At 37.9% G+C, this 24,485-nt stretch overlaps 1 protein-coding gene across 26 annotated transcripts in view; it reads right to left on the minus strand.

Annotated features, from left to right (window-relative positions):
- DLG2 (discs large MAGUK scaffold protein 2) overlaps nucleotides 1–24,485 on the minus strand; it is a 2,206,895-nt gene that overhangs the window by 427,633 nt on the left and 1,754,777 nt on the right. For 21 of the 26 annotated variants that reach the window (XM_078058610.1, XM_078058611.1, XM_078058609.1 and 18 more), the window contains one exon: nucleotides 14,762–14,917. The exons of the other annotated variants lie outside the window; for them this stretch is intronic. In XM_078058610.1, the coding sequence (XP_077914736.1) occupies nucleotides 14,762–14,917 (156 nt within the window). The remainder of the gene's footprint in view (nucleotides 1–14,761; nucleotides 14,918–24,485) is intronic. 26 annotated transcript variants of the gene reach the window in all.

A 24,485-nucleotide genomic window follows, 5' to 3' on the forward strand; every position in this document is an offset into this window, starting at 1 on the left:
TAAGAAAACTAAGGCATAGAGAGATCATACAGCCAGTGAGGAGTAGAACCAGAATTAGAACCCAAGCACATGCTCTTAAATACTATTAATCGTCATTATACAGTGGATATAACCACAGACAACAATCTAAAAGTTTGAGATGACAAGTGTGGTTTTTGATATGCCTTAGGGCATTTGAGGATAGATGTCCAGCAGCTTTGTAGATGTGTGAGTCTGGAGTCAGAAAAAGATCTAGCTGCAGATATAGAGATGGGAGACACAAGCACATATTGGGAGCCCCATCTGTGGATGTGGAGGTATTGTATCAGGGAGGGCATACAGAATAGAAAGAGAAGGTATCTTTGATGGAATGAATAAGGGATGAAGAGAAGAGATGTCTAAGGAGATGGACAAGAGAAGTTGGAAATTCAAAAAGAGTCATGAGTCTGGAAGTGGGATGTAGAATAATAATAATTATACAGGTTTCACAAAGAAGCAAGCAATAGAGAAAGTGCACAGAAGATATAAGTTGATAAGGACTAAGAAGTTGCCACTGGATTCAGAAACAGAGAATTTTGGGGACCTTGGTGAAAATAATTTCAGTGGAGGGCTGGGGTGAAACTTGGCTGCAGAGCTCCAAAGAGTTAATGGATGAAAGGAAGGGAGAGAGTGTAGACAATTCTTCTAGCTGGGAAGGAGAGTTTTAAGGATTATTTTTTATATAATGGGATGATGGCTGCGGTATAGTAAAAACAAAAGGAACTGGGTTCAAATGTCAGCTCTGACAGCTATTAGTTTCATCAGTAAAGTAGTGATAAAAATATCTACTTTGCAGATTTATTGTGAGGATTAGTGATTACATTTGCAAAATACCTAACAAAGTTGGTATTTAGTAAATGAGAGCTATAGCCCTATTAAAAATGTGAAAAGTCTGAAGACCTCTAAATCCCCTGAATAATTTACTGAGTTATCTGTCGTAGGGTAGGAAAATCATCTAAATTTTTAAGCATGTCTTTTGTTATTTTTGTCTGAATACTTGATGTCATAAGGACATAATCTTAGTTTTGTGTTGCTATATGAATTATTTAACTGTTAAATGGGAATTTTAACAGCATTATTGAGATATAATTCACATACCATAAATTCACCCATTTAAAGTACATTGTTCAGTAGCATTTGGCATAGTAACAGAGCTGTGCAACCATCATTACAAGCTAATTTTAAGACATTTTATAAAAACAAACAAACAAACAAAACATTTTATAACCCCCAAAAGGAATCCCATACCCCTATCAGTCACTCTCAGTTCCTGCCACCTCCCTATCTGGTTCTCGGAAAGCACTAATCTACTTTCTATTCTATAGGTGTGCCTGCTGTGATCACTTTATATAAATGGAATCATACAATATGTGCTCCTTTATGATTGGCTTTTTTCATTTTACATGTTTTCACGGTTCATACATGCTGTAGCATATGTCACTACTTTATTCCTTTTCCTGGTTGAATAATATTACATTGTATGGATACATGTGATTTATCCATTTGGACTGTTTCCACCTTCTGGTTATTATGAATAATGCTGCTATGAACATTGTATACAAGTTTTGTGTGGCCATATGTTTTCATTTCTCTTGGGTTTACACCTAGCAGTGGAACTGTTGAGTCTGAATGGTGGATTTTTTAATTTTTACTAATAGAACTTGAACATGTTTATTATAAACAATGAAAACAATTTAAAATTGTATGAAATAAAAGATAACACATTTCTTTCCTTGTTCTAATCACACTTCCCTAAGGTAAATACCATTATTCTGAAGTTACAGTTCTATTTCCTTCCAGGCTTGGTCTATGTATGTAATATTTCTGAGCATGAAACATTCTGGAAGATTGTGTTAACATTACAAGCTGGCATGGGAGAAAAAGCAGTGACTCCTGATCAAAGTCCTATACTTGCCACAAACTATGTGTATGACTCTGAGACCTTGGGTAAGTCTCTTAATTTTGCTGAACTTACTTTCTCAAAAAACCTTAAGTATTTGGATGCAGTCATCTCAAACCCTGTTCAATAAAGCATTCTATGGTTTAATGATACTGAGTGCCCCGAGGATATACTATTAGCTTTGGGCTTATTTGCAATACGTGTTGCCTTCAATTTCTTTTTCTTTAGGGTTGGTAGAGGGAACATTAGAGGAAGAGAATGGCAACTACCCTCACCTTGCCAAGAACTGACATTTATTTAGCATGCTAAGCAAATGTTCAGAGTGACTGGTGCTGAAAATAAAGTCCTTTTGCAAGTCTTAATCTGTTCCTTTTCCATCTTCTATGTTTGTTTAATTGATTTTTGTTTTATTACCTTTCACAAGGTCAATCAGAGTTGCTGAGAGGTTTGCTTACTATGGACCTTGATCCCATTTCTGAAAGTCTAGCAGTGCACATTTCAATGATCCAACCCCTCTAAGACATGTTTGAGGAATTCGCATATGATGTGACTTCTCAAGAGCATCTGGAATTGACATATGTAGAGTACAAATGAAACAGACTTTAACAAAAAGTAGACATTACCTTGTGCAGGGTGCAAGAGAAAATCTGTTTCTGTGGCCTAACTCAGAAATCTCAGAAAAAAATGCATGTATCACCTTCTCCTAAGAGAATAAAGGTGAAATATGATCCAGAGAGAAGGATTCTTCTCTAACTACCAACTTTTCCATACAATGCCTTCAGGCTGGAGAAGAGCTTTCACTAAATGTAAATTCCCCCTTTGATAAGTAAGTCACTGTTCTAGGTGGGCACCCACCACTTGTCATTCTACTCAATGTCTACGAAGTTCTCATATGCCTCATGGACAACATACAACATGGTTCTTACCCATAAGGAGGTGACAGAGGGACATCTTGTTTTCATGTTACACAGAGTTATTACTAAAGGAAAATTTGTGAATTGACTTGGACTGTTCTTGAGGTTCATTATTCCCCTGGCCATTATGGGATGGAAGTACATAAAGAAGAATGAAAGATCATTTGCAAGGTCCTTTTTATAGCCAACTTTGGGCCTAACAAGAAGAAAGGAAGGGTCTGAAGACTCCAACAACTTGAGAGGGCAGATGTGGGGTTAGAAAGAGCCTGATTCTTGAGCACATATGGATTTCCACTTTGTTGACCAGGGAAACAGAGGGGACCCCTTGATACTCCATGAGAGAGGTATCAAGGGCATGGGATACACTAAAAGATAGTTTAGAGAAAAGGGAGGAAAGAAACCAATGCTATATGCTTAGATGAGGACTCAGGAAAGACAGCTAGTAATGTGGAGTTGTGATTTACAGGTCTTTGACCAGAAGTTTAAGGAAGCCTTGACCAATTAGATGTCAGCAGGTGCGTGAAGCATCACTGGACAAGGCATCCACCTCTTCCCCACTGTCCCGATTTCCCACAGTCACTATTCCCATCCCTCCTGTTATAATTTTTTTCTAACTTTGGGGTTTTAAAAAGTAGATCATCTGCTGAAAAAGATGTGATACTCCAGAAACTGAATATTAATGCTCCTCAACCAAGAAAAGTCTGTCTTTTTTGTTTCTCTGCTGGGGAGAGTCTGGATTAGAGGCTGTTTTTATGGGCCACAAGGATCCCAGAAGAAAACTCCAATATGCAAATCAGGGCAGGGAATCTGGCTGGGACAGGAAACGAGCTGCTATGGAAGATAGGAGCAGAAACATGGATGGGAACCGTCCCTGCCAAACACTACCAAGCTTCTCCAAGTCTGGCCTAGGCAGAAAGTGCCAGTGTGGACCACAGTGGAAACAGAGATATACATCTGAAATAACAACATTTTAAGGGGTAGAGACAAAGGTGAGAAGACTAAATTTGCTTTAAGTGAAGGGTGTCCTAAGGGGAAACAATGGGAAAAGGCTGTATTGCAAAACTAAGGAAATGGCTGTCCAGGACAACTTAGCAGTCACCAAAAGATTGTGCAAAGAAGGGAAGGAGAGTCTCAGAATTCTGGCACCTGTACTGATGGGAATCTGGTCAGACTTTTTTTTTACTCACAGCCCCTTCCAATGCAGCCTAAGGCCTACTTAAAAGGAACATAGATTCCAGTGATAGCAAGACAGTAAGAACTCATCAAGTAACCTATCATATGGAAGTGGGGAGAGCTGGAAGGAAATTTGGACCGTCACTTGACCTTCAGATTTCACTTGAAAAAGGTCTGAATGCCTGAAAACCTATGAATACAAACCTGTATCTGTGATAACTAGGAGACATCAGAATGGCTCCAAAATAAATAAGGCCCAAGGCAAAGTAAAATTCACATATATTTGAAAAATGCAATCCAAAATAAATTTCTAGGCTTTTGTTGTTGTTGTTGTTGTTGTTGTTAAGCATTATTAGTGGCTGTCAGTTATACCCACAAAGAAACCCTCTGGGCCCAGTGGTCCCTAAATCTCCTGAGAGTAGGGTGTGACTATGTCTGGATTGTCTATCCCCAGAAGTACCAACCGTATAATAGGCATTTAATACATATTTGTAGTTTGAGTGACATTTTCCTCATCTGGGACCTATAAAGATTGGACAGGATGAGATCCTTGTAATTATGCCAAAGGCATAAGAAAGGAAGGAGAACATTAGAATGAATCTGAGAGAGACAGAAATATCAAAGAGAAATAAGATTTTTTTTTTTTTTTAAAGATTTTATTTATTTATTCATGAGAGACAGAGAGAGAGACAGAGGCAGAGGGAGAAGCAGGCTCCCTGCGGAGCAGGGAGCCCGATGCAGGACTCGATCCCAGGACCCTGGGATCATGACCTGAGCCGAAGGCAGACGCTTAACCGACTGAGCCACCCAGGCATCCCGAGAAATAAGATTTTCATTTCTTATCCCCATCCCTCTCCCCAGTCTAGGCCAATCCCTTCTGTTGGTCAGGTTGTTCAGGAAAACACTTGGAAGTGGCAAGGAGCAAGGAGCTGTTTATCATGTCACATTTGGGCCCTGGAACATTTTGTCCTTTCTCCAAAAGAAGGGGAGACTTTTTAAAATTTGGACAAAGGCTCTGGCTTGATTAGAGAGGCTCAGTATATCCTCCCCCTTTTAAAGCAAACCATAAAATTCCTCTTTACCCTTGAATGTATTCATTTTCTCTGGAGGAAAGTGATTTTAGGTTTTAGTATTCAATTTGGAACACACATCCCTGCTGACTTAAAATACACTGTTCAAGAGATCCTTTAAACTTCACATGAGCTTAAGGTCTACAAAACTGAATTAAAGAGTTGAACTGGAAGATTTACTTTCTCTGCTCTGAGAGGTAAATTTTGATCCCTTAATCAAAACAAAATTCTGCATTCTAAAATGCTTCTATCTCTATATAAATATAAGTAGTCTTGCACAGCCCCTCCTCCCATACTGTCAATCCTAAAATTCATCTCCCTTTATAATTCACAGGATTCACCATCAGTCTTCAAATGAGAACAGCCTTTTAAGAAGAATTCATTCCCCCTTCAGCCTCAGATATCTATTTAGGGTCACAAAGTATGTCTATGTGTTTAATACACACACACACGTAACGATAGTAATGCTAATGGGGCTCTTCATATTTATCAGGCATTGCTTTTAGCACTTTACATGTAATTTCATTAAATCCTTATAGCAACTCCATGAGGATACTACAATTATTGTTATTACATAGATAAGGATACATAAGCTCACAGTAGTTGTCATTTACTCCAGTTTGCACAACCAGGGAGTTGAGGAGGCAGGATGCAAACCCTACCACTCTGATTTGATAGTCCACATTCTTAACCATATACTCATCTACTTATCGACTTATCTATCTATTGAAATGTGACTGTATTTAATGAGGTTTACTTTTTTCTCAAACAGAATCTACTGAAATCTGACTATATTAAATGAGGTGTACTTTTTTCTCAAACAGAATTTAATCCTTGAGGAATGTTATGTGTGATGAGAACAACATGCAACAAATATTTATTGAGTACATTTCTAAGCCTTGATTTTGGTGCCAGCCTGCTTAGATTCAAATCCTAACTGTGTGACCTTAGGTCAGTCAATCTCTCTAGATCAAGTTTCTTCACTTGCAAAATGGGGATTTAGTAACACATGCCTTCCAGGATTGCTGTGGGGATTAATGAGCTAATATATATAAAGTGCATCCTGGCGGGTAGTAAGATTATATAAATAATTGTGATTGTTTTCTTCATTATCATCATCACCATATTACTATTGTACTACATGCCAGGAACCATTTTTGGCACAGGGAATACAAGAGCAAATGAGACAAGCAAAAAGTCTTGTCTAATAAAATTAATATTCTAAGTATATAAATCCCGATGTGCTCAATTTCAACTATCTCATCCCATTGTTTCCATTTGTTAAAATATGTACCATAATTTTTCTATAGAATTAGAATAATCACACCTACCTCGTAGGTTGTTATGAAGATAAAATGAGTTAGTACATAAAAGTTTGGAACAGTGCCTAGAACATAAAAGCACTCACTACATGTTAGTGGTTTTAATTAACATCTATGCTATGGGTGTTATGGCTTAATGTTACTGTCTTGATTCTTTCTGAGTTCCTATAATCTGTTGCTATAGTGATTTTGCATAGCATTTTCTCACAGCTACTTTCCCTCCAGAGAGGACTGCTTTTGAAATTATGCTTATTCTTCAATCTCTTATTGCTATTCAATAATATAATGGTTACTAAAGATTGCTCCCAAAACACAAAATATATATACTAAAACCAAGGGGAAATATTCATAACATTTCACATAAATAATCAGGCTTTTTTTCTTTTAAGCAAATTAGGTTGTTTCATGACAGAGTTATTTGAATACCACAGAATGGGAATTTTGGAATCAGACAAATCTGGGCTCATTTTCCAGCTCTTCTGAGCCTCCTGCTCTCAACCGACCGGGTGTGTCATGAAGGGTAAATGAGAGCTTTTGGAGCAGGGTGAGCTCTCTGCCTTCCTTCCTCCTTTACACTTACAATGTTATTTCAAATGGGCTGTATAAAATGTTTTTTGAATTCTTAATGAAAGAACATCTCCCTAATTAAAAAAAAAAAAAAAAAAAGAGTGAAGGGCAATAATAAATGAGATATGTGTTTTTAAAAGTATCTATACACAGAATGCTTTAATGTCAAAGCAAGGGGTGCTTTTTCTCATTGTGAACCCTTGCATATATATCACTTTGTGGAAAGAAGCTGTAAAACGTAATGTGGCAAGAGTAGCGTCTGTGACTTTGTGGGAGTCAATTAATCTCTCCTTATTTTCCTTAATCAAATGGGCTTAGTGATCACCTACTTCAAAAAGGCAGTGAAAGCCTTTGAAGAAACTGCTGCGTAAACAGGGAAGGGGCTGTGCCTTATGAGCCATGTCCCAGAGGGTTTTCTCTCCAGGTTTTAATTAAAAATGAAATTAAGAATTCTTTAAGATTTTATCAGCCTTTTAAGGACGTAAGAAGGTCAATGATTTGTTAAGTGCCTTTCTTTTTTTCTAATGGTGCTATTTCCCAGATTAAATTGTGTAAACGGGGCTTAAATCCCTTTTCAGGCTCCACAGAGTGGATGGCGGGGATGCGGAGGACTGAGAGGGAAGACATGGTGCGCACGCGCAGAGGGAGTAAGGCTCCGCGGGAGCGGGAGCTGGGGAGTGGGTGTGTCCTGCTTTCAGTCCTGTCCCCTCCGCGTGCTAGATCAAAACCCACACTTTTCAAGGTTGTTGGGATTCTTATAAGCAATAAGGTATATTTGTAAAGTGTCTAGTTACTAATCTGTGTTCCAGAGAGTCGCTGTTATTTTTGTCTACATTCCTAAAAAGGCACATGCGGGAGAGACTGGAACAAAAGTAGATAAAAAAGAGAATTATCTCATAGGAGTGTGAAGTCACATACAGCTTAAGAAATATGCCACATTTTACCGGGTGCCTAAACATGTATTAATAAAAGGAGAAATATGTGACTTTGCCCATGGTGACAAGGAGGGCTGCTGCTAAGAATGGCAGAATCAGCATCGACAGCTTTCTTATGGTCTCGGGATTTACCTAGGCTGACAAATATTTTTCACCTGATTTGTGATAGCACTAAAAATAAATATACATGAGCTCAAGGCTTTAAAGTAGAATGAGCATATGGAAACAATTAATAATGACTAATGTGGAGAGTGCCTAGATGAAAATTCATTTGCTCCATTTCCCTTGATCCTCACAATAAACCTAGGAAGAGAAAAGCACAAATAGGATTATTTCCCCCCTTTTCGGATGAGTGAATCGAGGCTCTGAGAAAGACGAAGGGGTTAGCTAAATCCAAGTGCTTTGTATGGTCAAAGGAAGACCTCAAACCTAGACAGTCTGGACATAATACCCAGCTCCTCAATGACATCAGGTTGCCACTACCTCAAAGAAGAGACTTTCCAGCACTGCCTTCTATTGAGTTTCCTTCTATAGAGTTTTATGTTTAAATACATTTATTGTGGAAAAAAATACATTTACTGTGGACAAGAGTACTGAGAGGAGGTGATATAATCAGCTCGTGAATAATCCAAGCCAGAAAATTCTTGTCCTTGAAACAATCACTAAGTACCACCCATTTCATTTGATAAATAATTCTGAATCCATTTATGTCTATCTCTGCAGCTTCAGTTCAGTTCTTCATGATTTCAGCTGTAGTGGATTTGCTACTAGTCTCCCTGCCTTTAAACTCTTTCTACACAGCTGAGTGATCTTTCTAAAAACACAAATCAAATTATGTCTTCGCCACCTTGAAACCTCTTCAATAGCTCCTCACTGCTTGCAGGATAAATTCCAAAATTTTCTGCTTGGCAAGTAAGGTCCTCTAAGATCTGCAGCAGCCTGTGACTCCAACTTCATTACCCACCCAATAACTCTTAGCCACATAGAAATGCTGTGATTCTGAGTGTACTATGCTTTCACACACTGTGGGGATTAACTCTGAGCTATACTTCTTTGACTTCGAACACATTTCTTCCCTCACTGACTGAGGAGGTCAATGTCTTTCTGAAAACTTTAAGAAAAACAGAAGCAGAGTTAGATGATTCTTCCCCTGCTTACCTTTAGAGACTCACATGTACTTCTATTATAGCATTATTATGTCTAGAAGTTATATCTGATTTTGGATTTACAGACTTTGAGACAGTTAAAACATTAAAGGCCCACATACATTTGCTATTGTTTTGCAAGGAGAGAGAGAGCTTGCCAAAGATAGGCCACCGTTACATATGGCTGAGGTCTTGTGAGATAAAGATCTTGCTCTATGTTCCAAGGCTGGGGATGGTTTGAGGCCACCAGCTTTATGACTTCTACAAAAGGAGTGAATTATACATGAATTCCAAGCTCTGTAGAGAGTAGTTAGAAGCTAGACTAGCAAATGGACCTGTGAAAAGGTAATGGTAAGTTTCCCATAAATAACTTCTTACAAGGGGGGCCTGGGTGGCTCAGTCATTAAGCATCTGTCTTCGGCTCAGGTCATGATCCCAGGGTCCCAGGATTGAGCCCAGCATCGGGGTCCCTGCTCAGCAGGAAGCCTGCTTCTCCCTCTCCCACTCCCCCTGCTTGTGTTCCCTCTCTCGCTGTGTCTCTGTCAAATAAATAAAAAAAAACTTTAAAAAAATAACTTCTTACAAATATTAGGAATTGATGAAACAAGGTGGGAGTGGAGAACATTCCTGTGTAAATGCTCACCTTCTGCAGAAGGGACAGTCTAAGATCAGGCTTGCTTCTATTGCTACCTTATACTAGTTGGGTTTCAGTTGCCTTGAGATTAGGTACTAGAGAAATGGAGAGCCTTTAGCATATATACGTCACAATGCGCAGTAATGACTTCTTCATTTACATGTCTTTGAACTGTTTAAGGGAAAGGATGGATGGTATCTTATTCACCTTTGAATCCCCAGCATCCAGGATAATGCCTGGAACCTAGAAGAAATCCCATGAATATATACTCTGCAATGAGTAAAGATGTTTTTTGATCATATAATGCCTCAAAGGCCATTTCCTGCCCCAAATCTGCCAACATACTTTAGTCTTCATCTGGTTTATCTCAGTCTCTGTTTATCAACTACCAAATAACAATAATTAGGACCACCTATGTAAAAGGACGAATGAAAACATGCCATACGTGTTGAGAAAAGAGACAAAAATATTATTCTCCTTGCCCTAGGAATATCAAAAGCTGAAAAGCTTACCATTCTCCCAAAGTAGAAAAACCAATTACAACATGAAAAACATTTTTTTTTTTTTAAGAGAAAGATGTACTGGATAAGCAGAAGCCCCACAGCAATCCCATTTGTGTTTCATAGAGCTCCAAATTTTAGTTTGATTCCAGGCTCTGCCCATTTCTTGCTTTTGTAAGTTCTGAAAAGTCAATTACTCTAAATATAATCTGCAGCCTTAGGAGCTGACACTTTGCCAAGTAATTTAAAGAGCTTTCCTAAGAAAAACTTTCAACTCTGTTTTCTTCTAGATGATGTAACAGAAGTAATTGTGTATACAATTAATTCACTCCTGGATGTTTGCTATCAAATCAAAGTGCTGAAAATTTGGGTATTCTGACTGAAAGGCACAGAATAGAGACGATTGGCTCTCCTTGCTTCTGCTGACTGGCTTCCATTCCTCTGAATGCTGATTAGGGATTAAGCTGGTGCACATGTAAAGGTGGTTTCACATGCTAACTTTCACAGAGCTAGTTTATATTCTAATCTGAGACAGTAACTGTCCTATCAGTAGGTGCATGCTTCTGAAATAGATGGTAAAATTCTCTAGCACCCTAAATATATATATATATATATATATATATATATATATATACACACACACACATACACACACACATATATAACTATATATTTATATATTATTTATTATATATAATACCATATGTATTATATAATATATATAATCACATATTGCAACTCAAAGGTGAGGCATTTTTTCAACACTTTTGATGGGCTTTTTTAGTTTATACCTTTGTAAAAAGTTTCCCTAGTATGGTACCTTGCACTTTATCAGTGCTTGATAAATCTTGGTTGGATGAAATGAAAGATATATTCTTGTAATATCCTGTTGAGGGCAGAAGATCCCCAATATTTGTATTTTATTATAAGTAGAAGTACGCATTACACTCACGAAGACAGTGACTTGAGTTCTTCATCATTACAGAGCTGAATAAGGGCTTGTCCATCTAATTCTAAGTTTTCAGGTACCTCTGAGGTTCTATAGATTATTTAAGGTCACAGTGGAAAAAGCAAGTGACGGTGTTATAAATGGAACTAGAACCCTTGAACTTTACCCCTGAATTGTCTATCAGCTGCATTTCAAGAAACATCTGCTCAGAGTGGTATTTTCCATTGCAGATGAAGTAAATAATCTCTGAAAGGAATTACTCAGTTTTCATGAAAAACGGACAGTTACCTAATGAAATGATAATGTACTGACTATTGAGATAATTTAAGGTGAAAGTGCAGTACAAGAAGTGAGCTCTAGTCTGCTGTTCTTTGTTTCAATGTACAGATTCATTCACTCCTAGGGTAATTTTAGGTACCCATAAGACCTGAGTAAAGCACAGCTTTAGCCATCATGTGTTCCTGAACAAGGATCTGTCTCCTTGTCTGCAGATCTTATTTCCATGTTTATTTAGTTACTCAAGAATTTTGAGCTGCTGTTGTGCCAGAGACTATGCTAAGTGTTAGGGGTTTAGCAGTACACAGAGCAGACACAATTCCACCTGGTGAGCTTACAGCATCCAGTGTGAGACAGGAGTTTGGTTTTAAAAATCATATAAATAAATATATAATTATAAATTGCTTGAGTCTTACGGAAAAAAAAAAAAAAAAGAACGAGAGACAATATAATAGGGGACCAGATTTTCTCTCAGGGAGCTTCTCTGAGGAAGTGCAATTTAAGCTTCCATCTAAGATGACCAGAAGTTAACCAGGCAGAGTGTAGTAAGAGCTTTTCAGTTTGGGGAAAGAGCATGTGTGAAGCATTTGAAATAGGTAGAGGTTTAGTGCATTTTGTGAATGTGAATAGTGTGATCAGCAAAGGGAGGAGTGAAATGAGGTGTTTAAGAGGCAGGCAGGTGCTAGGTCATGCATAGCTTGGATGCTGTATTAGTGACTTTGCATTTTATACTAATGCAAAAGAGGAGAAAGAGATGTGATCTGTATTTTTAACAGATCACCTTGGCTGCACTGAGAATAAATCAGGAGGACAACAATGGAAGTGGTGAGACCAATTAGGAGGCTATTGTAGGTGGGAGATAAGGGAGGCTTGGGTTCAAGTGCTAAAAATAGAAGTAGAGGGGAATAAATAGATTGGAGATACATTTTGGAGGTAGAATCAATAGGACTTGAAGACAGACTGAATGATGGGTGTGAGGGAGAACAGGTGTTAGGTATGATTCTCAAGTTTTGGCTTGAGGAATGAGGTAGATGAATGTGCCATTTACTGAGCTGGGAAAGTGTGGAAGGGGAGAAAAGTGGGGTGAAATCAAGAACTTCAGTATCAGTGTATTGGTGACAATGTCACTAAAATGTGTGTACATATGTGTATGTATATGTGTATATGTGACTTTTTTTTTGAAATGAGGGATAAAATAGGAAAAAAAAAAAAAAAAGAAGGGGACAGAATTAGACTAGAAAATAGAATTCCCAATCGGGTGATGGAGGGTGAGAGTTGGAGACTGGGGCATATCAGGATTGCTGAAGGTGTGTAATCTGAAACAGACATATTCAACATTATACCATATATTTTTTTTTAATTTGGGAAAAACAACAACAACAAAAAAGAAACCCCATGGTCTTCATAATACAAATTACAGAAAGTAAACTGCAAAAGAATTGTATCTGGTAGATCCACATAAGAGGTAGATTCTACCACTGCTTATTGGTGAGTTTTAAGAGAGAGATGCATCAAAATCTCCAGCAGGATGCAAGAAATGCGACTTTTAGGTTCATTAAAAAAAGAGCATGGGTTATTGACACTGAGCCTGAAGGGAGATGAGAAGGTAGGATAAAAATAGAGAAAGGAGAGAAAAAATGAAATGAGTGGAGAATTTTTCCAGCAAGCAAAGACGTCTCCGCCATCATGCCTATGCTGGTCCTCTGGGTTTGAATCCCAGCCCTGCCACTTACTAGTGGATGATCTGGGGCCTGTCAGGTAACTGCTAAGCCTCAATTTCCTTACTTGTAAAATGAAGATATCGATAACATCTACTTCATAAGGTGACTGTCAGGGTTACAAGATATTCATAAGAAGTACTTAACAAAATGCCTGGCACAGAGGAGAGCTCAGTAAGTGTTAGCTGACTTTGCATAGCTGATTATAGATGCCTAAATACCAGGAAGTCATTATTGTAGGTGTGTGTGCACCTTCTGCTTCCCTATGGCTATGGTAATTTTGCCTTCTTGGCTTCAAAATTGAATAGTCTGCTGTATCAAGAAGTAGCTTTTATGATTTGTTAAAAATATAAAAAAATTAATTAATATTTATGAAGCATTCTAAAATGCTATTAGGCTTTAATTGTTGCAAATTAGTGAAAATGCCCCAGCTGATTACATGGCCAAAAATATGTTTTCTCATGTATTTCTAGAAATGTTATGTATAATTAAAATTTGTTATTTAACTCCTCTAGAAAGGCCAATAATTGACTTTTAATTATTTCTTTGAAAATATAAAAGAAAAACAGAGATGATGTTCTAAGGAGACCCTTTTGATATATCCATTTTCACCTTGAATCATTTTAAAATCTATATTTTCTTGACCTTAACAGTATTATGGAAACATATGAAGGTATTCTATCTGAAAACATAATCAGATAAGCACCTCATTATATGTAGGAACATCATGATTGAGATCTCCTGATTTAAACGGAACTGGAACTACCTTTTGGAACACTAGATTCTCCTTTTATTGCTCTCCTCTCTCTCTGACTTTTGCTATTGTGTAAAGATGAGGTTTTATTATTTAGCATACATATACTTCAGAATACTGATACAGAATCATATCCAACCTTTAGTCTTAGAACGATTTGTTTACAGAGTTGTGGAAAGACTCAAAACATTCTAAGTCAAATCTGAACTTGGCATTTATTGGCAATATCATACCGAGGGCAATGCCTTAACTTCTCTGAAGCCTCATTTTCTTATATAAAATGGGAGTAACTAAATAAAGAGAACATGGTAAAAACCTACTGTGATAACATACCATAAAGGTTAAAATTCTTTGTGGTTAGATAGAACCAGCTAATGATGTAGTTTTGGGCAAGTTGTTTAATACCTTAAGGAGTCAACTAAATAGTGGTATTAATTTAATATTTTGATTAAAATATTAAATGGCAATAATAGTACCTACTTCTTAGGCTATCTTATACCTGCAGAATAGTAGTGATTATTAAATATTATTCAAAAATGTACTGAGTACATGCTCTTTTATCCTTCTGTATGAGGGAAATAGTGCTAATTAAATTTCAAGATTAATTCTTCTGGAAAAATATAATTAATACTTTATTAAAAATGCATGGGAACCAAGAACATTTGGAAAATCACGTGATCATGTCCAAGTGCTCTGTGATCACACTAGGAAGAAAAACAAAAAGGCAATGTTCTTAATTTATCCCATTGCACCAAAGCAGCAGAACATCTCTCCACTGAGGAAGATGTCAAGTACAAGAGAAGTGAGCAGAGGTGGATTCTACCCATTCGTCCTTGTGGAAGCACATGCAATTTGAGAAGACGAAGCGAGGAAGCGCATGCAGTACCTGGTCATCTCAGAGTCAGGGAGCAGGCCTAGGTGGTAGTGGGGGTAGGGAGCTGAGAGAAGGAAGCTTTTGTCACACTCAACAGGGGAATAGTGCCTGGGAGAAGCAGGCTTATCACACAGTTTGTTCACAGTGCTGTAAACAGGTTCCGGAGGCCTGGTGACACAAGAGGAAGAGAGAGAGATGCACCGTTAGCACACACACCCAACACCTGTGCAACTAGCCGCATTTCGCCATATGCAAAAGTAAACACCCAAAACAGTGTCTTAGGCTTTGTGAGGCTTGAAGAAAAAGTGTTTTTAAGAAATACTACCTCTGGGTAGAAATGAGAACTTTGGCTGATGTTGGGCATGGTGAAAATTCAGATGCCTGATACCTCAATGGAGTCATAGTCAACTTATAAACGCCATACCTTTTGGATAGTGGTGCCTTAAGTGCCAAACTTTGGGATCCTCTGACATGGCTCCTTTTTCAACTTTAGTCTCATCTTAAATGTAAACTTTACAGAGACCTTCCTGACCCCTTTAGCCAGGCCATCCTGTTATTTTTCACAGCACCCCGTCCACACTTCATAATATTTTTTCTGAGCATGAAATCATCTTGTTTGTTTTGTTTAATTTATAATTACCACTCTCACTACACCATAAATTTTCTGAGGACAGAAACTACATTTATTTTGTTAACCACTTAGAGTCAGTCCACATCCCATAAATATTTGTTGTATTCACATGTGAATGAATAAATTGACAAAACTTCACACATTTATGTCACAATTTTTTGGGAGTGTTGGCCTTACCGAGAAGTCTAATTGCTTATATGATCTCAGTGATTCCCCTCTATATTTATTTATAAATTGCCACCCAACAATTAGTTTCAGAGAGTTTTCTACCAAGAGGATAATCACTTTAGTAAAATTTCTATTAAATGAATTAATCTAGAGATACTAAAACATTATCTAAAACAGCAACATCTTTTAGTTGTTACAAACATGCCTAGTAAATTTCAGTTATAACTTTTGCCAAACACACATGTACTACAAAGTCCTTGGTTATTTAAAAAAAGAAAACTCACAACTCTGTACCCACTCTTTTAACACATGGTCTGAAATTGCTACCAGTATCTTCCATTTAAGGTAAGAATTGAAAGATCCAAATTCAAATGGAAGAAACTATCTGGCAGTCTGGGTGGGAGGGTAAGGAGCAGGTCAGGAAATAGGGCAATGTCCACAAGGCCAGACCCAGGTGTGGGAGAGAGCACCCCTTGGGTCCAGGAGACATCAGGGGCAGCAAGTGGTGGCCATATCCCTGAGCAAAGATCCAGGAAGTATAGGTGGTGAGCTCAGTGAAGGCACAGTTCCGTGTTTCTGTAGCTCCCAAAGTGGTCCCCAGTGTTGCTCAGTCAACGCTTCTTGAACAGAGCAGGGGGGAAAAGAGGATAAGCAAAGCATTAAAAACAAACTTTACCTAATTTATAATATTACTGTGGGCCAGTCATGGCTTAGACACACTATCTAGAGAATTAGTTTCTTCCCTAACACAAAGCCTTCCATAACATAGCAAAAGATGACTTGATCTGTTTGCTTTCTACAACACAGTAGAGGGGCTGAGGAGTGGACAGGAGGAATCCAGAGGCTTATTTCGTCATCCAAATAACTAGCTCAGTGGTAAGATGAGGTGCTTTATAACAGAGTTGGCTTGTTCTATCCCAGTGGCTAATAAAATAACATTGACAAGAAGATTTTTAAAGTTTCTTCAATGAAATAGCCAATTTTTTCCCCCTCACTTTACGGAAGCTAGCATATATTCTTGTTCAGACAAGTGCTCCTTTTTCAGAAAAAAACCAAGTAAGTCTGTCAATTTCTGTTTGTCAATTATATAGAATACACACAATTCATAATGACAAACAGCAGCCCTTAAAAAAGGCAGCTGTAAGATCATTTTACAAAAGTGTTTTTATCAGTTTTTCTAAGTAATTCACACTGTGTGAAGTGATGTAAAGGAAAGATGCTTTCAGTTATCCACTGAAATACATCCTTTAAAACTGTCAGATTTGATACTGTTCTTGATTTTTTTTGGGGGGGGGTCTGTTTTTGCTTTGTTAATATACTCAGCTTTAGGAAGATTGATGTGTATTTCCATGGTTTTGGAGACAGAAAGACCCATGATGCCAATCTGATAAAGAAAATTGGCTTGGGAGATCACTGTTTTGTCTGCACTGAAAACGGGGTTATCCACACAAAAACTCAGCTTGAAAAGGGCTTTGTATTAATGAGATACATAACTATCAATTAAATAAGATATGAGGAGGAATGTATGAGCTCTATGGGAATTTTTCTGCATAAGTGATCACAGGAGGACCTAATATTATTTTCCATATTTTCTGCTCTATGATTGAGCTGCCGTGGCAGAAATGGCCAAAGATGGATTGCTTCCCAAACATCCATTTACTCCTTTTTTTCTTATTAAGAGGAAGCCAGTTTTCCACTAGTCACTTTTCCTGTAGTAAAACTTTATTTCTCAATCTCCCTTGTAGAACTTTATTTCTCAGTCTCCCTTGTAGGTAGATGTGGCCCACTGAAAATGTTCAGCCCAATGTAACTGGAGCACAAAGGTTTTGTGGGACTCCTCTGACGGCTGCTTAAAGGGGAGCTGACTCAGCTAGGACCCCTGTGATTTTGCTCTTTTCCATTTCCTCCCTTTGCTTACCTGGAACCTGGATATAATGGCTGGAGCTTCAGTGGTCATCTTGGACCATGAAGCAAACTTGAGAATAAAAAGAAACAATACAGATAGGGGACCATAATGGTCACTGTGTCACTGATGATAAGGAGTGAAACTACGCCACTTCTGAACTTTCTACCTCTGGATTTCTTTTATGAGAGATAAAGTATGTTTATGCTAGTGTCATTTTTTTTTTTGTAAATGAGACTTAATATTAACAGATAGACTCCTGCAAAATGTAAGACTGATAATCGAATACAAAGAAATAACTACAGATAGGGGCTACCAAAAGGGGCTAATACATTTAATTATGTTAGAGGTCCATCTGACACATTTTGTATACACAGAAAAATATAAAGAACGCTATTGTCTGGCTTTGTTGAGAGCCTGTTCAGAGAACTCACTGCATCTTTATTAAAAATATTATATATATAAAATGGTAACTGATTTAAACTGCCAGCACAGGGCTTAAGAATAAGGGAACTGATGACTTCTTTTAGGTCATAAAATATTCTCATGATGATGTCATTTCAGTTAACATCATGCTTTCTGCCTAGGAGGGCTGATTTAATTTTCTCAGGCTGCTGTTGATTTCACAGACCAAGAAAATGATGTTATCAATTTTCTCCTAGTCCTTTTACCTCAGTAGAACTGTATTTTGAAACAAAGTATCAGAATCAAACCTGGCTAATATGTATATTAAGGAAAAAAATCCTACTTGGATTGTACTCAATTAAATGAAGAGGAAAAAACTCTCTGAACACTACAATAAATTCAAGACAATAAAAATTAGGCCCTGTCCATTGTCCAGTGTTGAACTCTTAAGACCTTTGCCTATATCCTTTTGGAATCATTTTATGGACATAATATTATTTCATGACTCACTTGTTTTAGTAGATTTGGTGTTGGGGGCAGGCTTAGATAACTTGGATTTTAGAAGAGGGACCTTATATCTTTGCTTACAGTCACTTTCAAAACTTTTTTATGGTGGATTGATTTCTTGCCTAGGCTTAATTACTCATGATTCAAAGTCTGAACAAAGCAGAAATACACCTATTGAAACTGCAGGCTCATTTATACCTATTGTTCAGTCTTTCATCCTTTATTTATTTACAAGTTATTTTGTACAGTCACTGACTATTGAGTGGACATTTCAAATTCAGCTGAATTGTGAGAACACTTGCTATCTCAGAAGATAGGTAGATGAAAAACACCAAAACATAACAGAACACTTGACAAACTTGACTGAACCTTTTTGCAATATTCACCATGTCCTCTTGCAACCAAACAACTAAATTAAAAATATCAGTGAGAATGTCCTTCCAAGTGGCATAAAAATGGAGTTGATATTTGAGGGTTTCTGCCTGCTAGATTCACTACGGTCCTAGGATTCTACTGTGTATTATGTACTATATAGGCCATCGTACAACATCCAGTAAGTACTACAACAAGCTACAGTCTGAGCATGGGAAATAGCATATAGTAGGTACTTGAGAAACATTTCTTGGAATAAATGGATTTTTTTTTTTTTTTAACTATTCTCCATTGAGATCAATGAAAAATTTCTGGCTCTTTCAAGGAAGCCCAAAGTGCTGCTGAATCTTCTAACTCCATTTAAAATTTTAGGACATCATTAATTCTCACAGGTTATCCAGAAGGACAGAAACCCCAATGTTGTCAGAAACTACCCGCTTTAAGTACTAGGTGTGCATGGTTCACCCCCTCTAGAGGGCCAGGTTTCATGCACCTGCAAGCCCACCCACGGTTCCTGTGAGAGTCACCCCATGGGCTCGGGGCACAGACATATCTCAGGCTTGAGTTCCAGAAGTCCTAATGCCAGCAGTCAGCATTCTTAGTATTTCCCTGCAGTGATATTCTCTGTGACCTCTCCGCCAGACAGACAAGAAATGCCAATTTATGAGCTGTCACTGGGATCTGGGTGGCAGGAACAGATGCCACCATCACTTCACATTTATTCAGTAAAGAAGTGCCACGGGGAAATGACTTTAGGCAGTGTGAATCAGCCAGTCACAAATTGAAAGAGCCTGTTTATCCTATTATAAACCTCCAGAGTCGCCTGGGTCAGGAGGTAATGAATATGGAAATGCAGTCTGAGGTGCCTCCTGTCTCTCTTCTTTATGTAGATGCCCCCAGAAAGGGGGGAAAGGAGTTAAAGATTATGAGTGTAATCTCTAAGTGAATTTATAAACAAATCATTTATTTTGCTGTCCACCTATCAGGGGCCATAGATAAACGGCTTTGTAGTCTCTAGTGTTCAGCCATCAGCATTTATTTGCATATCTATGGGTTTATAATTGCAGGCTCTTATAGCATAAAATTAGCACACCCTGGCCGTTGGTGACCTCTCTTCTCCTAAATCCATTAGCACTTGCTATTTGTTCAGCTTCCTTGGCATTTTCAGTTACTAATCCACAAGGATAGTGTGGAGGGAGGTGCTTCATCATACCCTCTCCTAAGGAAAACCACCCTGTCTGCAACTGCCTCTTCCCATTTGTCCCATGGACTCCAAGCCAATTCAGTCCCCTACTCAGCCAAAGCTGCTTAGACCAGGATTGGGACTCTATTCTGCGACCATGACCAGTAGGACCTATAGGGTTGGGCTGGGGAGGGAAAAAAAAAGGTAGGCCAGTTGGATTCTGCTACTGAATGTGACTCAAGGAGCAGAAGAAGAAATGACCAGCTGGCAGCATGAGGGAAAGACGCAGACATGTAGAGGACAGCTGTGGCTGTGTCCGCTAATTATAGTGAACCGCAGCGAAGCTTCCCAAATTTTGTTGCTAAAGTGTCTAGAGGTTCCTTGAATCTAGAAAACAGTCTGTGTTCACTCTTTAAGGGACTTATTATTAGGGCTCATGTCATCGAATTTCTCTGCTGGCTCCCATATGACATTAGATGTATAATGAAAATCAACTACCACCTCCTACTGTATTCCTTCACTGGAGCTTAGGTCAGATCACTTGCTTACAATCAAAAGAGTGAAAATAAAACAGGTACTCTGCTTGTTTTTACTGTCATTTTTAGATCACCTCAACTAAACTATGCCACTCAAAGACAAAAGATACAACCTTGGATACCTATGTAATTCCAGAGTACCTGAGACCAATACCTAACGGATCCTTTTATTTATTATGGATTCTTTTGCATTATTTTCTAAAATGCTGCATTAAAATATTATCTTAATTGCAGAGTTTTTTGGTGCCACCTTAAATTTTGTGCCTGATGTGGTACTCCACTTGCGTCACCCTAGTCCTAGCCCTGCCTATACCAGAGATGAAAAATGTTTAATGCAGTGATGACGGTCATTGTTAATACTCATCTGTGTGACGCCTGAAGACAGGTCAAATGGATAGGACTTCCTTCCCTTAAAGGTAACAGTAAGAGTGACTCACACTCTATTGAGTTTCCCATTCTCCATCAAAGGGACTGCTTTCAAAGCCCAAAGGCCAAAGCAGGCAGGGCCCTCACTTCATTATACTGTCATATTTGGTGCACAGGCCTCCTTCCTTCTCTGATTATTAGCTCTCAGAGGATCAGGCCCAAATCTCATTTATCTTTGTTTCTATATTGCTTTCCTGAATGTAAGAACATATGAGTGAAATACTGTCGTAGGAAAGAAATGAAGCTGTGGGGTGAAAAAAGGGACTGGTATTTTTTATTCTTTCTTCTGGAGCTAGAATTAAAAGGAAGAGTCTAAAATTACAGAAGGAAGGATTTGAGTTATATAGTTGTATGCTTTTGACCATAAATCTGTCATAAAGAATGATATGGATGAATCTATAAACTGCTTAGATTTTAGATTTTCCAACCCTCATCCTGTGTGGGCTTCCCTGGCCGCTCTGAAGGTAGCATCCAGCCCTATGCAGGAAATAGAACCAAACTACATAAGTGGATGGCAGCTGGGATGCCAAACACTTGGGTGCCTAAGCATCTGGTATACTGCTTGGCATACTTTGGAGGAAAAGGTTTTTTTTTTTTTTTTTTTTTTTTGACCGTACAAGTGTGCCTCATGTTCCCCTTTACACATAATGCACTGTTTTGGGGCGAAGGATTTGGAGAAGTAAGCAAAAAAGCATTACATTCTAGGCCTGGGCTAATAGGTCTTAAGGGCAGAATTCTGGGGAGCCTAAAAGTAATTAGGGGATAAAAGAGAATACAAGACCAGGTTGTGAACTATGTGGTGTTACAGGTGAACTGGACATTATAACAAGAAGGATTAAAGAAGAGGCTGACTTCTCTTACACTGAGCATTAAGCAGAAAAGTGTTAGCCATTTGGTAAAGGTGCTATCAGAACTCAAAGTATAACAGAGAGATGTAGGGAATGAATTGGTCTAGGTGATGTGTAAGAGCTCATTCATCTCTCTCATTCGAAGCACCATGAGGACCTTTGAGTGATGCCTATTTGCACTATACTTGCTTTTCTAAAATGCAGCTTCTTTCTTTTAATGACATTACAAAGCCTTCTCTGTATATCAACAAAGTTGTTAAGCTGTAAAATTATATGCAGAGGTAAACTGTTACAAAACAGTGTGGTGAGTGCAAAGAAACAGAGCTAGGTTTGACTCTGGCTCTTCCAAATTACCCTGTGTGGTCTGTGGTTTCTTAACTACCTTGAGCCTCTGCATTCTCATCTGTAAAGTGGGGATAGTAATGTCAGCCCGAGAGGAACATAAAGCACCTAGCTCAGTGCATGGGATGCACTGTTGAGTTTACCAAATAGCAGCCAATACTTTCTTTTCTTTTCTTTTTAATAAATTTGACATGTAACATTGTGTAAAAGTCTAAGGTATACAGTGTGTTACTTTGAAACATTTATATATTGTAATATGATTGCTGATGTACTGATATTTATCACATTACATAATTACAGTACAGTATTATTGTCTCTATTTTCATACTGAGCATTAGATCTCTACCACTTATTTACTGCTCAATACAAGTTTGTACCCTTAAATACTATCACTCTTATCCTATCCACCACCACCAACTCTTGGTAACCACCATTTACTCTGTTTTTTATCTTTTTTTTGTTTGTTTGTTTGTTTAGGGGGGGCAAAGGGAGGAGACAGAGAATCTTAAGCAGGCTCCACACCCAGTGTGAAGCTCCATCTCACCACCTTGAGATCACGACCTGAGCCAAAATCAAGAGTTGGGCACTTAACTGACTGAGCCACCTCAGCGCCCCACTCTGTTTTTTATCTTGTTTATCACTTTCAGGCACTTGTGCTCACAGGGCTGCCTAGCCTCTGAGAATGCTGCTTCCCTATCAGGCAGTTCATGTATTAGCACGCTAATGTCATGTGGATTCTCTACAAGAGAGTAGAACAAAGGAAGTAACAATCTGTGGTTTTCAGTATCACCAAAGGCACTGCATAATGTTGCCTTTTAAAGACTCACTTTTGCTTCTGATATTGAAAAGGCAATTGGTCCTCTATCATAGCCCTTGGGGTTGAGGCTCACTTTGTCTGAACTTCACAATTATTTTCATTGTCTCTAACAAGATATCATCTCCAACTCAAACCCCTAATTTGTGCCTGCACCTTCATAATGATTTGCTTTCCTGTATGACTCACAGCTGTGGTGCCATATCAAATTGTTGGGCCATAATTTGTTATTAGCAATAGTCTATGTACCATGATCTATAAATAATACTTTTAAAAATGGAAAGTAGGATCAATTCACGACTTTCTCTGTAGAAACATCATTCTCAGTTATATTTTACTATGTTTGTTTATTGAGGAGAGAAATGGCAGAGTATGAGGTGCACCATTTAAAGTCATTTTGAAAGTTTTCAATTGTTAAGGTGCTTTATTTTTTTCAAAAGAATGTTCGAGTTTCAACAAAATTAGGCTCTCATGACTATGGATTATAAATGGTTCATGCAGTGTTTTTTTTTTTTTTTTTTTGAAATTAGAAGTTGAAAGTCAATGACCTTGATAATGGTGTCTATAATATGTGTAATCCCAAAGAGGACAGGAATCACCATACCTTGGTATTGGGAAAGTGTGTCCAGCTACAGTATTTTCATGGCATCCTGAAAGATGTTGAAACAAATACTATCTAAGATGCACAAGCCCAAGTATTATGGCTAGACCAAGGTTTTTGACATTTGAATTATTTGAGCAAGGTTTAATATGCCCTTTCACAGTGTTTAAATTCTTTCATTTTTATAAACCTAGCTTTCAAGTTTTTTTTTCTTTTTAACTGAACTCATAGGATAAAATGTAAATCTACCAAAAAAGCAGGTTAATAGATATCTAGCATCCTGATGGAAAAGAATTTTTTTTTTTAAATAGGCTCCACATCCAGTGTGGAGCCCAACATGAGGCTTGAACTCACGACCCTGAGATCAAGACCTGAGCTGAGATCAAGAGTTGGACACCTAACTGACTGAGCCACTGAGGTACCTTGAAAAAACATTTTTTAAGCATAAAATAAATGGAAGAAATCATATAAAAGATGAGAGATTTGACTACATAAAAATTTAAAACTGCTGAAGTAAAAAGAAGTCATAAACAAGCAGTAAGTTGAGAAAGCATCTTCTCAAATACATTTATCAATATTTTAAAGATGCTCCTACAACTCAAAAAGATAAACCATAAATTTTCAATAGAAAATAGACAAAGGCATTTAGCATCCAATCACAAAAGAGAAAATATAAATGACAAATAGATACACAAGTATAAATGCCTCACTAGGAATAAAAGTAATGCAAATTAAATGCTCTGCCCCCCTTTGCTGTTTAAAAATAATGAAGGATTTTAAAATAGATAAATCACAATTTAGTTGTGGTATGGTGAGCTAGACACTCGTGTTGCTGGTGCTATGGAGTGTTAAACTCCCTTACAACATTCCAAGAAAGCAATTTGGCAATGTATTTCAGAAGTTTCAGAAATAATCCTGCCCTTTGGTTCGGCAATTCTACCTCTAGTGTGTAATCCTAATAAGAAAATAAAAAATGTGGACACAGGGGTCCATAGAGAGA

This window comes from Halichoerus grypus, chromosome 11, assembly GCF_964656455.1.
Source record: "Halichoerus grypus chromosome 11, mHalGry1.hap1.1, whole genome shotgun sequence".
NCBI lineage: Eukaryota > Metazoa > Chordata > Mammalia > Carnivora > Phocidae > Halichoerus > Halichoerus grypus.